The sequence below is a fragment of the Lagenorhynchus albirostris genome, chromosome 10, assembly GCF_949774975.1.
Source record: "Lagenorhynchus albirostris chromosome 10, mLagAlb1.1, whole genome shotgun sequence".
Classification (NCBI taxonomy): Eukaryota; Metazoa; Chordata; class Mammalia; order Artiodactyla; family Delphinidae; genus Lagenorhynchus; species Lagenorhynchus albirostris.
Window position 1 is genome coordinate 68,563,081 of NC_083104.1, and position 15,687 is coordinate 68,578,767.

Genomic DNA, 15,687 nt, shown 5'->3' on the forward strand with positions numbered 1-15,687 from the left:
TACCTGTTCTGAACTCTAAGTCCAAATTCCTGGGAGAAGGGATATTGCTGGCTCTTCTTAGGCTGGTTGTTCACCTTTGGTCTAATTAGCTAAGGAGTGGGGAGTCACGCCATGCAAATGTCCAACACCTGACAGCCTAACCTAAAGAAGAACAGCTCTAGAAATAACGCTAGTAGTTGACATTTTTTGTTGTTGTTGTTGTTGTTGTTGTTTTGCGGTACGCGGGCTTCTCACTGTTGTGGCCTCTCCCGTTGCGGAGCACAGGCTCCGGCCGCGCAGGCTCAGCGGCCATGGCTCACGGACCCAGCTGCTCCGCGGCATGTGGGATCTTCCCGGACCAGGGCACGAACCCGTGTCCCCTGCATCGGCAGGCGGACTCTCAACCACTGCGCCGCCAGGGAAGCCCAGTAGTTGACAATTTTAAGGGTTGTTTGCCCTCAGTCTGACCTCCCAGGGTGGACATCTGGACCCAAATTATTTCTGATGTTTTTATTTAATATCTTAAAAGAGGACTTCCTGGTGGAAGGAAGTTCCACCAGTTATTTATTCCTGAATAAATAATTGGACCTTTCTTAGAGAGACTGATTGTGTGCTGAGGCAGGGACAGCTGCTGGTATGGTAATGTTTGAGTTAATCCGTGTTGTGTACTAGGTGATGACGGCCTGGAAATATCAGTTCTAACACTCACATACCTTTAAAATGGCCTCCAGAATATCAGAGCCGTTGAGTCATTTGGCCTGAGCCTCATTTGATTATTTGTGAGTAATTTGGTGATTTGAAACAGCCGCTGTTTCGCAGGAGAGACAAATGAAGGCAATATGAATGTTTTAAGAGAGAGATGTCATGTTTTACCATAGAAAACGTTTAGTTTTCAAAATCTGAAACTGCAAGATTACAAAGTGAAACTAGCAGGAAGTCTAAATGCCCTTGAGTGCTTAAGTCATTCACCTTAAAAAAAGAAAATTCAAACCCTTGCATTTAACATTTGAAACTTTCAACAGTCCAGTTTAGAATAAATTAATTCATTCAACAGATATTTATTGAGCACCTACTGCACTTTTTGAGTTGACGATGGAGACCTACACTTTTTAAACCCAAGAACTCCAATTTGGCAAATATTTGGAGATTTGCTCTTGAAAGCCTTCTAGAGCCAAGGAGTAATATCTCTATTTGTTATTATATCCAAACTCATATACTGTTCTTTTATGATGTCAACTTATTTCAATATCATGCCTTAATTTTACTGTACTTTATGTTTTAATAATAAAAACAGGTATCAGCTGCAATACAATTTAAAACTCTTGCTCAATTACTTTTCTCTGTTGTTTTTAAGGAGCGACGCAAATTTGGTCCCTTAGGATGGAATATTCCTTATGAATTCAATTCTGCTGACTTTTCAGCCAGCGTTCAGTTTATTCAGAATCACCTTGATGAATGCGATATTAAGAAAGTGAGTGAAATTGTTTTTTTTTTCTGTCTTCATTGCCATCCTTAAATCAAAGTTCTACAGACATTCCCAGTCTGGGATATGCAGTGGCTCTGCTGAGGTTCCCCCCAGCTCTCCCAAAGGGGACCGATCATTCCAATCACCTGTTTACTGGTCCAGCCATTTCCACTCACACCCCTACTGCCCATAGGAGCGCACTGGGACTCTCCATCTCACACTTGTGTCCCCCTCCACCCAGTCTCTCTCTTTCCTGAGGACATGCACAACAGAGGCAGAGCCCTGACAAAGGAACTCATTGTGTTGAGAAACACCACAGCCTTCTTCATGTCACATCCAAGTGCCACAGTGTACTTCAAGAGAATATATACCTTAAATCAGACTTTTCTTTATCTCACTCATGCTTCCTCAGAATCCTCAGAAATGAGAATATCTCCCAGCCCATGTAAAAGTTCTTTTGTACCTTAAGTCACATCTTAAGACACTTAAGCTTATGCAGATAAATAGCAATGATTTGAATAATGGTCACTGATCCTTGTGTAACACTTCACAGTTTTCAAAGTGCTCGCATGTGCAGGGTCTCGTTTTTATTTTCACAGCTCAGTGAGGTAGATACCCAAGGTGTTACTATGATCCCCATTTTACTGATGACGTACTAGACAAGAGAAGACAAGGAACTTCCTCAAGGTCACCGAGCTAAGAACACAAACCCAGTTGTCCTTTCACACAAGTGTTGCAAGGAGTTGGAAATCTGTTTTTTCCATGATCTTGAGGAATTTTATGAGCCTCTCAGAGCCTGTTTCCTCATCTATAAAATGGCCATGGTTTCCGGGAGGAATAAATGGGCTAGCATTTGTGAAAGCACAGTGTATGGTACATAATCAGGGCTCAATAAATACAAGTTTCCTATCGTCTCTCCCTCTCTTCCTTCTCATAGTAGATCTCAAAGATAATCATACATTCTGCAGTATCAGTATGATGACAGTGAGCCATGATGAATTATTTCCGGGTAGGGGGGAAATCTAGAATCAAACCATAATTTTTCTTAGAAATTACAAAGGGATATTAAATTGAGTAGGACATTTTGATGAAAAATTATATCATATGGGTTCGTATTCTGGGACTGTTATCATTTTGGTATATACAAATGACAGTTACCTTGAAATAGTTGCTTTGAAAGGCAATGAAGCTGAAAAATAAAAATTTAACCAAGAGAAATTAAATAAAAATTAAGCATCCTTACTTCTCCTACCCCAAATGTATCGAAGTATTTTTTAAAACAAAAATACTATTAATATCTGAAATGTATTGCTAGTGTAAGATTGCTATGGAAATTAATAAATACTTTGATGTAGCCATAGCTCACATAATGAAACAGGAAAGGATTGCATTGTAGAAAAATCTTGTGAATAATGTTCTAGTTGTTCTTATACTGTTTCAGAAAATATATTACTAAGAAAGCATATTAGAGCATTGATTACTTGATTTTTCTCCTTTCTTCACTAAACGTGACTTTTTTCTTCTCTAACAGCTTGGCATTACTATAATGAGTATTACAGATAATTACATCCACAGATTGAAAAATAGTCTTCTTTTCCCCCTATTTTAAATAATCAATGAGCAATATAGTCACCAACGTTTAGTACTGTAGATTTTTCTTTGGTGAACAAGCCATAGCAGTTCCAGTCATGTAAGAGCAAAAGAGTTATTAATAAAAGATAATGAGTAATTTTAAATGCAGTCTAGCTATTGCTTCCTTTTCCAGACCTTTCTTTTAGAGGAAGATCCAAAATGTTTAGAACTATTTGTTTGGGTTGACAATGAATAATTCTTTTCTGTTTTTAATAAAGGGCGTGTCGTGGAGTACTGTTCGGTACATGATCGGAGAAGTACAGTATGGGGGCAGAGTCACGGACGACTTTGATAAACGTCTGCTTAATTGCTTCGCTAGAGTAAGTCAGTTTAGGGAAAAAAAAGCATGGATGTACATCTCATTGCATCTTCCTATTAAACAAGAATATTTTTTGTTTGTAGCAGGTAAGCCAAACTTAAAGGGAAAAAAAATACAGAGCAGAGCTTCTGAAAAGAATCAGCCAACCAAACCAAACCAACACCAAACCAACTAACAATCTACTTGTGGTCCAGGACAGAACAAAGGTCAACTCTCAATGGTCTATGAATCTTCTCCTGTATAGATTAGCTGCTCATGTCCACGGTCTCTCCCCACTTCCCCTCCTATAAAAATACTGGACATAATATCTCTGCCTTTTCCTCTGATTGCAAGTCTTCAGGGTGATTTGAAGCCCCAAGATAAGTGATTGGAGAATGAACCAAAATTTGAGTTTTCTCATCTCTTTCCATTAGGACAGACAATTGAAAATTGATGAAGTGTTCATTTTTTCCTCTGTTCCCAGTAAAATCTGCATATATCATGTGGGTAAACATTTTCTAGAGAATATTATTCTTAGCAATTCTGGCTTTCACATCAAGGGTGAATAGTATAAGTACATCTACCAGATTCAAGTTATTCCTAAAACTTTTACATGTTAAAGAAGCAAAATACATTACCTGAGCGGAAAAAAAAATCAGATATAGGAGTATTTTACTGTTATCTGAGTTCTTTATATTAGGATCTAAGTTGTTAATTCTTTGATTTTTTTTTCCCTTTTAACAAAATTAAGACCTCAACAACAAGGCATAAGCTTTGAGGGTATTTTGGTAAACTGGAGGTTGACCAGAAATCTGAATTTTTTTTCAACCCTTACTAGTATTTGCAAGTTTTTCTTAAAGCTGAATGTGGAGAAAGGTGGATGATAAGCGTTGGTAAGGATGTGTGGAGGCAGATCTGGTACAGATCTCTGGGGAAGCAATTGGGCAAAATTTACTGAAACTAAGTATCCTGGGTAAACATCCCAGAACATTTCTAGAAAAAGCCCACGAATGGATATGTATAAAAATGTCATGACAGTATTGTGTGTGGAGCTGCAGGTGACCATCATAGGTTGGGTTCTCCAGAAACAGACTCTGAGATGGAGATCTGCTTGTGGGTCATCCCTTCCCCCAGGGCATGATCTTGGTTGAGGCGTCTCCCTTCTGCCAGGGCAATTCCTGGGAGGGACAATGTTGTGAGCCCTCAGTAGCCAGTACTCCAGACAGCTGGGGGAGCGAGTGCCTAGGTCCTGGAGAAGGATCTGGTAGCGCATTACAGCATCCACTGTGAGGCTGAAGAAGCCTAAAAGAATAGATAAGCAGTAGTGGGTGAGCACATGTAATACTATTGCAAACCCTTCAAGGGTGCAACCTGGTGGCACTTAGTCATATGAAGCATGTATGGGGACTTCCCTGGCAGTCCAGTGGCTAAAATTCCACGCTTCTACTGCAGGGTGGGCGCAGGTTCGATCCCTGGTTGGGGAACTAAGATCCCACATGCCGTGCGGCATGGCCAAACTAAGATGATTTAAAAAAAAAAAGAAGTGTGTATGATATGACTACCCTCTGAACCAGAATCCCACTCTTGAGTGTATCCCACTCTTGAGTGTATGTCCCAGAGGAATTTTCAGACAAGTCTGTGGACATGTACAAAGATATTATTCATAGTATTGTTTGGAATAGTGGGAAGTGGAAAGCAACCCGGGAGTCTGTCACAGAGAAATAGATGAGTTAAAGGTTATAGATGCCTATCATGGAATACAATGCAGCACTTGGAAGAAATGATTCGTATGACACCATGCATAGGTCTTAGGAACATAGTGTTGAGCGCAGAGCTTTAAAAAATAAAATGAGATCTATAAAGTGGTACATGTATATTTCTCAAGGATAAATACATGAATTCAAGGACATACATCAATATCTTTAAACAGAAGCCCTCAAAGGGAAGGAGGCTGGGAGTGGATATCAGGGCTGAAGAGGGAGAAACTAAAATAAAAATGGTCTAGAGTCATGAGAATAATAAAATGCAGGAGTATGATAAACTCACCTCTGTATCTGAGGTTCAAAAGAGAAAAAAAAAAGATGTCTTCGTAAGCATACTTTGTGTTAGAATAACTGTACAAGTACCTAAAATTGGAGTTTCGGCACTGGAGACTGTGAGAGGTGGTTAGATTCTGGATATATTGTACAGATACTACCAGCAGAATGCTGATGGGGAAGGAAGGGGGTTGGTCAAGGATCACTCCTAGTTTTGACCTAAGCAACTAGATGGAGCATGGGACTATTTACAGAGAAGGGAAAGAACTGCAGGGAAAAAATGAGTTTTATTGGCTGGGGGTAGAAATTAGGAATTCTGTTTTGATCATGTAAACTTTGAGATGCTTACTGGACACCCAAGTGCAGTTGTCCAAGACTGTAAGCTCCGTAAGGGCAGGCACTTTGCTTGTTTACATCACTACCAAATTCCCAGCACCTGGAATGGAATCTTTCACATAGTAGGCGCTCAGTAAATATTTGTTGAATAAGAGAATGAATGAAGATAAACAAGGCAGTTGGATTTACAGGTGTGGAGCTCAGGAGAGAGCCCAGGGCTGGAGAAAAAGATTTGGAATTTGTCTTATACAGATGGCATTTAAAGTCAAGATATTAGATGAGATCATCATCTAAGAAGAAAGTGTAGAGAAAGGGAAGGAAAAAAAATAGAAGCTAAGGACAAGGCCCCGAGTATTTTAATGTATTGAGAAAGAAGAAATGTCAACTGAGAGAGGTCAAGGAAGAGGAGGAAAGGGAATTGACCTTTACTTAGTATTTGCTTAATAAATTAAAAAAAAAATTTTAACCTACTTTAAAAAAAATATGAAAGACAGCCCAGTATAGAAAAACATAAACATTCAGCTTAATAAATTTCTTCAAATAGACATAGAATGTGAATGACTAGGGAGGCAAAGGCCTGTCCTCTGCTGCCCCTTTACCCCGACCATGTTATCCAGAATTGCCTGAGTGAAAATCACTTCAATTGTAAACCAGTGCCTTCAAATGGGATCCTCTTTCCCTATGACTTTCAATTTGGGGCTTATCTTTGAACCCTTATTTGTTTTCTCTGTTCTCAGCATCTTATGGTATGTCTCCCTTAAAACCAATAATTGTAGAACCTTATTCATTGTCCTTGGAGGATGACTGTTTATTTTTGTAGGGTACCTTCTAGAGTCTCCCAAAGTAATTCCATGTAGACGTCATACTCTGTATTTTGATTATACCAAAAACGTCCTCCAAATTTGGTGAAACTCAACTACTTTTGTGTTTTTGAGTCTAGCTATTTGTGGATTTAAAATTTATACTTTTGTACTTTATAAATAAAGTAGTGGAAAAACAAGAGGAAACTTCATTTTCCCTTTATACACATATGTCATCTGGCAACACAAAACTCAGTGTGGTCATTTGTTGTCTGTGTGCTGAAGACCCCATGGCCTTTGCCCCCCCTAGTCATCCACATCCCTAGAAAACTAATCTTTATAAATAATGACCAAAATCATAGCACTGTTTTTCTTTAATGACTTTCAACTGCTCCCCATTTTTTAAGTTAAGCACTAGTCCTCACCCTGATATCCATAGTCATCCACAATGTGACCTCACTTCCCTTTTTCTGTACAATCTCTTACCACTGCATTATATTTACCTTAGGGTAAATACAGTGATTTCATCATTTACCCAACCTGCCTCACATTTTTTTTGTGTGTGTGTGGTACGCGGGCTTCTCACTGTTGTGGCCTCTCCCGTTGCGGAGCACAGGCTCCGGACGCGCAGGCTCAGCGGCCGTGGCTCACAGGCCCAGCCGCTCCGCGGCATGTGGGATCTTCCCGGACCGGGGCACGAACCCGTGTCCCCTGCATCGGCAGGTGGACTCTCAACCACTGCGCCACCAGGGAAGCCCTGCCTCACATTTTTGTGTCAGTTTTTTTGCGTGTGTGGTCTCTTTGATAAGTTCCTTTGTCAAAATTCTATCCTTCAAGGCTTATCTCCAAAATCACCTCCTAGATAAAGCTTTACCTGACATCCATCTGGCTATTCTTTCTTCTTGGCTTTAAGCCTCCTTAGTACTTTGCTTATTTTTATTTCCTCTGTCTCTTACCTTCGTGCGCTTTATCTTGTGGTTATTATGTAACTGGCTTATCTCTCTACTGTGTCACAAGCTCCTTGAAGGAAAATGCATCTTTGCATTCCGTTCCTTTTCTAAGCTCAAGGCCTTGTGGACAGGAGTTGAATAGGATAGAACTGTGATGAGTAAAAAATGAAGAAAACCAGTACACAGGGTATTTCAGAGCAATCACTGGACCTAAGAAGAGCTGGAAGAAGAAGGATATGGAGGGAAGATACTAGAGAAAGTGTGACCAACCGAAGGAAGGCACAATCGCCCTCTCTTTTCACGTGGAGTCCTCTGAGTGATTCAGACATCCTGCCTGCATTTCTGCTCCTCCCACCACCCCATTATTTCCCTCCCTACTGGGAAAATCACTCCGTTAGACACAGAAGTTATTGCCTCAAATGAGGCTCACAGGCATTCAGCATTTTTTTTTCCTCTTCAGAATAAGTCTATTCACACCAAGTATATATCTGTTCTCTCACTGTTACCTTACGGATAATCAGTTCATATGGAATGAGAAAAGGATGTCTTAAGGAAAACAGTAAGATGGTTGGATATATCTGGTTCTTGTGTCCAGGGACATAACTTAATTAACAGAGAGAGCTCTCCAGCTCAGGGTGGGGAGGGAGACGTTTGTAAGAAGTTTTCCTGCTCGTGTGCAGTGCTCAGCGCCACTGTGAGCCACGCTGAGCACAACATAAGCCCCCAGGCATGAGCCCTGTTTGCGGGGAGAAAGGCGGTGAAAATGCCCAGATATGCTCTCATGTGTCTGGTTATTGCTTCTGCAATACATTCCCATGTCTCTTTAAAGTGAGCTCGAGGGTCATCAGATTACTTCAGCAGAGGGTGGGCTTGCAAGGCTGGCTGTCTCCTCCTCGCCCTTAGAAAGTATCCTCTTTGGTGTTAAAGACCGGGTTTCATTGTTTTTGTGTTGTGGCCTCTCTCTTTCCTTAATCTATGTCTAATTATACTATCAGTGGTTTTGTTAAGGTACTTTCAAACCCAATATAAAAAATGATTAAGATGGAAATAAGGTGACCCTATCTCCTTGATAGTGGCAGTTTTGGGTTTTCATTTAGTTGTTCATCAATTTTATTTCTCCTGTTTTCTCTCCCATATAGGTCTGGTTCAGTGAGAAGATGTTTGAACCATCATTCTGTTTTTATACCGGGTATAAAATCCCTGTGTGCAAAACCTTGGACCAGTATTTTGAATACATCCAGTCATTGCCATCCCTAGATAACCCCGAAGTCTTTGGGCTTCACCCTAATGCCGATATCACGTAAGTTCCTGGCATTTTTTAATTTGAAAGGATCATTTGTAACCCAGCCTGGCAAAGACTGTGCATTTCATTTTCTCCTTTCCCTTCTTTTTATTTTACTGTGAAAAATAGTGTCACTTCCTGTCACTTCCTATCTCGCAATTACAGTTTTGTCATATCTTGGCCTGCTCCTGGTCACTAAATCCTACTGCTCCAGAGTTTATAACAATGTTAAAAGCTCTAATTTATGCATTGATTATTTCTCCTCTGTCGTGTCATAAAACCAATTGGTGTTACTGGTCTTGATGCCATTGGTCTGATAAGACAGTAGCGTCCCAGTTCTTTGCCTTTTACATCAAAAAACCTAATAAAAAATAATGGTCATAAACAGAACCGCAAAGGGCCAGGAGGGTAGACAGAGGAGGAGGACTTGTATTTCTGTTTTGATGGTCCCTCTCCCCTTACTTGCTCACCCGCATCCTTCTGTAAATACCTGCCCATGGAGGGCACGATGCAGCAAGCACAGGAGCACAGGAACACAGACGCAGAGCCCAGGAGGAAAGGCTCAGTGATGTCCCTGCTCCAGTCACTGTGGTAAGAGGTGGTGAGGGAAGAGATAAGGCATGCCTCCAAGTCCCAGGCCCCTTCTCAGACCCGTCCTTTGGATGAGATCTCACCCCTCATCTCTCCAGAGACCCCACCTGAACACAAGACCACCCAGCTCCACAGAGAGGGCTCCAAGAAACCCCAGCTGAGAGTCTCCCTGGATGGTCATGCCTTGGTCTCACTGGCCAAAGACCACAAAGTTTATGTCCAGCAGAGTGGCTGGTTTCAGGAAATGGAAGAAACCAAGACTCCTGTGGTAGATTCTAAGCTGTGACAACTGAGAGGAGTACACTGTACCTCTCTCCTGGTCACTCACCTGCTGTGGCCATTTCAGCAGCGCTGCAATGGGGCACGGACGTCTCCACCCTCTGGTTCCCTGCCCTCGCCCAACATCACAGAGTCCTGTTTGCTTCCATTGCATTGTGTCTCCACCCTGAGCATGCTCCCCGCCCCAGCATGAGGCTTGACCTCCTGGCCTATGTGTCCCCCACATTCATTCTCACTTCTCCATAGCCTCTCATCTCTCCCATGCCTCTTTTCATCTTCAAAGATGTGGGCGTGACCCCCAAAGACCCACGAATGGCCATCACTCGTTTCAGACCCCGTGACAGAACCGTGATGGTACTTTGGTGGCGGCTCTAGCTATTATTTGAAGAGTCTGTCATCAGTTAGCAGGAGACTTTTGAAATGAAGAAATAAAAAGGCGTCCTCAGAGATCCGCTCGTGAATCAACATTATCTGAAAGAGAACACACAGAGAGGGAGTTTTACTTTAGCTAAGACTTTAGAAATGTGAGTCAGACCACGTCACTTCTCTGCCCAGGACCCTCCTGAGGTTCCTGTCTTCAAGTCAAGGGCAAAAGCTGACAATGACCTACAGGTGACCTACAAGGCCCAGTAATACCATCTGCCCCGCCCCTCATGGCCTGGTCTCCTTCTGCCCTCTCCCTCACTCTCGCCACTCAGCTCCAACTTCCGCTAGCTTCCTGTTAGTCAGGCCAGACGGGTCCCACCACAGGATACTTGTACTTCCTGGAACATCCTTCCCCCAGGTATCACTGTGGCTCACCTTTTCACCTCTTCCGGTCTTTGCTTAAATGTCACCTTTTCAATGACGCCTTCCCTGGCTGCCTTATTTAAAAATTGCAAACCACTCCCTAACCCCCACCCCAGACTCCGTCCCCCTTGCCTGCTTTGTTCCTATCGATTGTATCACCAACTCTTTACTTATTTATTTGCTATCATCTACCTACCATCACTAACATAAACTCCATTATGTCTGAAACTTTTGTCTTTTTTCACTACTGTACCTCGAGTGCTAAATAGTGCCTGATACTCAGGGAATATTTGTTGAATGCATCAGCAATACTAAATTCTCCTAGGCTGCGGAGAATCTAATAAATGGGGATAGTCCGTGGAAAGATTTCATGAGTTCACGCAAGTGGGCAGAAAAATGGCTAATAAGTTTTAATGCACTTGTAAATTAGCAATTGGAGTGGTTCACATATGAGGGCTCTAAACTTTGATTCCATCCTTGGCAAGAGCCCGAGGAGTCACCACAGCTGGTACCTGGAGAATCTGATCCTGTCTGGTGCTACAGGATCCTACCAAGGAGTAGATGAAACAAGGTCGGAAGCACCTCACCCTGACTTACAGGGATGGCATTCCTGTGCCTGGATTACTGCAGGCAGTTCTGGTCACCAGCTCTCAAGAGAGAGAAACCAGAGCTAGAAAAAGTCCAGAGAAGGGCAACCAAATTGTAATCCAGATGGGAGGAAATGATAAAGACAAACTATTTTTTTCGCTTGAATTTTATTTTCAACTATTATAAACCCTCAGAAAAGTTGCAAGTACAGTGAACACCTGTGTACCCTTCACCTTGGTTCACCAGTTGTTAACATTTTGTTCCATTAGCTTTTTCTTGTTCTATATTTACATCTCTATATATTTATATATCTACAGCTATATCCATACATAACCACATCTATTTCTCTCTGTGTGTGTGTGTGTGTGTGTGTGTGTGCGCTTATAGACCCTCTGAGTGGACAGAGCTAGGAAATATGTTTTTAAAAACATTATGGGCTCATACTGTAACTCCAATACCAATTGTACACCTCAGGGTTCTTCCTTGTCCTCCCTCATTACCTCCTTTCTCCCTCAGGGAGAACCCTGGTTCCCAGCAGCTTCAATATGTTTACTCATTTGCTCCAAATTACACTGCTGTTACTGAAAGTGGGGTCCAGCTTCTCGCCACTCAAAAGCCAATAAAGAAGCAAGTGGGTGGAAAGGAAAGTTTGCTTTATTTCGGATGCTGGCAGCCAGTGGGTAGGGCGGACTCCTATCCAAAGGCCGACTTCCCCCACTGACAATCAGTGGGCAAGAGCTTTTATAGACAGAGGGAGGGGACTACATGCAGAAACAGCACAGTCAGCTCTGATAGTCATCTTGAAATTGGTCATGCAGTGGTCTGACCAGCGTCATCTTGATTAAGTACGGTTAATCTTCAGTTCCAGGGTCGGTTTGTTTTCATTTCTCGGAATTGTGGCAGCTTATATCATGGCTACAGTTTCATCATCATGTAGTTAACTTCTTCCACCTGGTAGGGGTTTCAGTATCTATAAGACAGCTCACAGGATACAGCTCAGAATATTATCTACAGCCCTTGAGGAAGAGCTAAAGGTCCTTGACTACACTTAATGACTACACTATTATTATTTAGTCTTGTTGGACTGTTTTGCTTTGTTTCTGCATTCTCTCGCTTCTCTGATTAAACTTATTCTTTGGCTAAAGTTTTTCCACAGACAAAAGGCAAGCTGAGGACATGGGGGGCAAGGACCCTAGGGTCCTGCTCCGTTGCACCACCAATACCATGACCAACAACAAATGTACTAAGTGGAGGTCAAGATTTTTTTGCAATTCCTTTCGTCCCTAGAATATATCCCACTGAAGGTGTACAGAGCACTGTGTTCAAAAGTTACTCAGATTGTTTTAAATCTGTGAGGTTATGCTATCCGTTGATGTATAGGTACATTCATTTGTTTCTATTTGTATTACATTTAAGGTTTTTTTAAAAAAAATTGTCGATTTTTTTAAGTATGTGAAACATGATCATGGCTCAAAAGCCACAACTAGATAATAAGGTTCTTAGAGAAGTCTCACGCCCTCCCAACCCATTTCCCCTTCCTTTACAGGCAACCAAATGCATTAGTTTCTGGTTTATCTCCCCTGTGTTTCTTTTTGCTCATATGTAAGTACCATGTATATTCTTATTATCCTTTCTCTCTGATACAAAATTACCATACCATATATATATATATGTATATATATATGTGTACATTATTTTGTGTCTCACTTTTTTCACTTAGTGCATCCTATAATCATCTATATGTTCATAGGTATCTTCCTCATTAAAGGCACACCTCGGAGATATCACTGGTTTGGTTGCAGACTACCACTATAAAGAGAATATTGCAATAAAACGAGCCACATGATTTTTTTAGTTTCCCAGTGCATGTAAACGTTATGTTTACACTATGCTGAAGCCTATTAAGTGTGCAATAGCATTATGTCTAAAAAACAATGTACATATCTTAATTTAAAATACTTTGTTGCTAAAAAATGCTATCATCTGAGCCTTCAGCAGGTCATAGTAGTAACATCAGAGGTCACTGATCACAGATCACCATAACAGATATAATAATAATAATAAATAAAAGGTAGAAATATTGTGAGAATTACCACAATGTGACACAGAGATATGAAATGAGCAAATGCTTTTGGAAAAAATGGCGCTAATAGACTTGATTGACACAGGGTTGCCACAAACCTTCCATTTGTAAAAACTGCAGTATCTTTGAAGTGCAGTAAACCGAAGCACAATAAAACAGGTATGCCTGGATGTTTTTTTTTACAGCTGCATGCTCTTCCATTGTTTATATGCATCGTAGTTTATTCATCCATTCTCCCATGGGTGGGCATGTAGGTTGTTCCCAGTATTTTGCTATCTCCAGTAATTCCTCAATTAATAATCTCATGCTCGTGGTTCCTCACATTATTGGAGATGTATTTTTCAGGATAAATTGCTATGGGTGGGATTGCTAGATCAAGGATTAATGAATATTTTCAGTTTCCCTTACAGAAGGCTATGCTGTTTTGCACTCTCACCAACAACATGACACGCACAGTGTCACGCAATCACCAACATGATTCACGGTCTCATCAACAGAGTGTTGGTGAAGCTTATTTTTCACCAATATGACAAGTGAGAAATGGCATCTCGGCATAGTTTTAACTTATTTCCTCTTATTTTAAGTGAAATTGAGCACGTTTTCCTATACTTAAGGACTATTTGGACTAAGATACCATCTTGGAGACCCTGTGAATAAAGCCAGGTGTGCAATGATACCGGCAGAGATTAAGGATGATGATGGGGTGGAGGCTAGAGTGAAGCTGCAGGACCAGTCCCACAAGGGGGCTGATAGGCTTTAGTGAATATAGAGCAATGGCTGAGAATCTCCTGTGGTTTTCATCTATTTGTTATTGTTGTTGCCTGCTGGATAGAGAGGGGCACAGCGAGCCTTCTTTGTCCTTTGGCAAGTCTCTCTTCACAGCTCTGTCCAAAGACTTACATGCTATCACTGGCAGGCATGCTACAGATGCCATAAGCCGTCTTTTCCCAAAGTAGAGTGTTGGGATCTTGCAATCTCTCATCACACCAAGTGAGGTCAAGTAAAAAGTGCTGTACCTCTGCTTCAAATGAGGATTATTTCTGCTAGAAATAACTAGCTGGCCTGTAAGATCTGTGACCTTCCTCTGATCTCTCTTCATTCTTAACTTCCCCCTTGATCTGTCCTAGGGTCTTACTGAGGCTTCCCCTCTTTCCAGGGACCTTGCCCTGTTTCTGGTTCCTGCTCAGGTAGTAGCCTTTGTTCAGAAGCTCCATGTTTGGTCATTTTCTTGGCCTCTGAGTGAGTTTTGTCCTAGGTTTGATTCTTCTTTCCTCTGGTCTCTCAAGTACGTGGTGACTGTAACCCTAGCCTCCCTCTTCCTGGCAGTTGAGCCCGCCTACTCGGAGGGCTGTGCTCCAGCGCCTCGCTGTTCTCCCACCAGCCACCAGGAGGCAGTAAGCAATAACGGACGAAGCTTCCCAGCTAAAACCTACCCCTGCTCTCCTCCCAGCTATACCCTTCCCACTCCAAGGAGAAGTGACTCTCCAACTTCTATGTGAAATGAAAGAACTAAAGGATTCCTTGTTATTTCTGGTCTGGAAGCTGGGATGGTGGAGGAGTTGGGAACAGGAGTGCATTTGAGGGGGAATTACAGAGTCCCGTTTGGGTTGTTGAGTTGGGAAAGAAAGAGTGGGATGTATCTGAGTGGGGATAGAGTGTATCACATGGACTGGAGCCCAGGTGAGAGGTTTGAGCGCATTTGTGCAGAGATAACAGTTGAAGCCAGAGAGGGGGGTGACCTGTCTAAGATTCACTGGCTAAATCTGTGTGAATGTCCTCAGCTAGAAGAATCCTTATTAATTTTCCTGACTGTCCACCCCATTCAACAACACTCTTGCTTCCAGTCAGGCCCACCAGCTATAATTGGGCCGTGGTAGAGAACCCTCTGTTTCTGCTGATCAGAATCTGCACTCTGAAGTTAGCATCCATAAATTTGAGAGAAGAGGGAAATCTGGGGAAGGGGACCACACGTCCTTCTCCTCCATCCTTGCTTAAGAATGCAGAATCCCTGCAGTAGAGGGGGTGGAATCCATCTGAATAAATGCTTTAAAATAAGTAGAATCTCTCCCAAGAGCTTAGATACCTTGCTGACAGGGACTATAAAAATGCATAGTTTATTCACATTTTATTATCTACATTTATAAGGTACCAAGGACTCTGCACATTCAACTACCTCAATGTCGAAAAGTTATTTATTTTCACTTTTAGTCATTAGCAGTTATGCATATTTTTCTACCTTCTGAAATTTAGCAAGTGTCTTATTAAACTTTCATATTCATTTCTATGCAGGATGAATTTAATTGTATTCCTTTGAGTATTAGCTGACTTTTGAGCTCCAGATTTTTATTAAGAAAATTGTGCTCATTGATATTTCACGTGTGAAGAGGTATATAAATCTAGGCTGCTTTGGATGTGATAGTGCACTAATATCTCATTAGATGGTTAATTGTTTATTTTATACACCGTTCTGTTTTTTAGTTAGTTTGCATTTTATTCTTCTTCTTCTTTTTTTTTTTTTTTGCAGTACGCAGGCCTCTCACTGTTGTGGCTTCTCCCGTTGCGGAGCACAGGCTCCGGAC

General features: G+C 41.6%; 1 protein-coding gene across 1 annotated transcript in view; it reads left to right on the forward strand.

Annotated features, from left to right (window-relative positions):
- DNAH8 (dynein axonemal heavy chain 8) overlaps positions 1 to 15,687 on the forward strand; it is a 329,745-nt gene that overhangs the window by 280,692 nt on the left and 33,366 nt on the right. Inside the window, exons 85-87 of the mRNA XM_060162780.1 lie at positions 1,334 to 1,450; positions 3,295 to 3,396; positions 8,636 to 8,796. Of these exons, the coding sequence (XP_060018763.1) occupies positions 1,334 to 1,450; positions 3,295 to 3,396; positions 8,636 to 8,796 (380 nt within the window). The remainder of the gene's footprint in view (positions 1 to 1,333; positions 1,451 to 3,294; positions 3,397 to 8,635; positions 8,797 to 15,687) is intronic.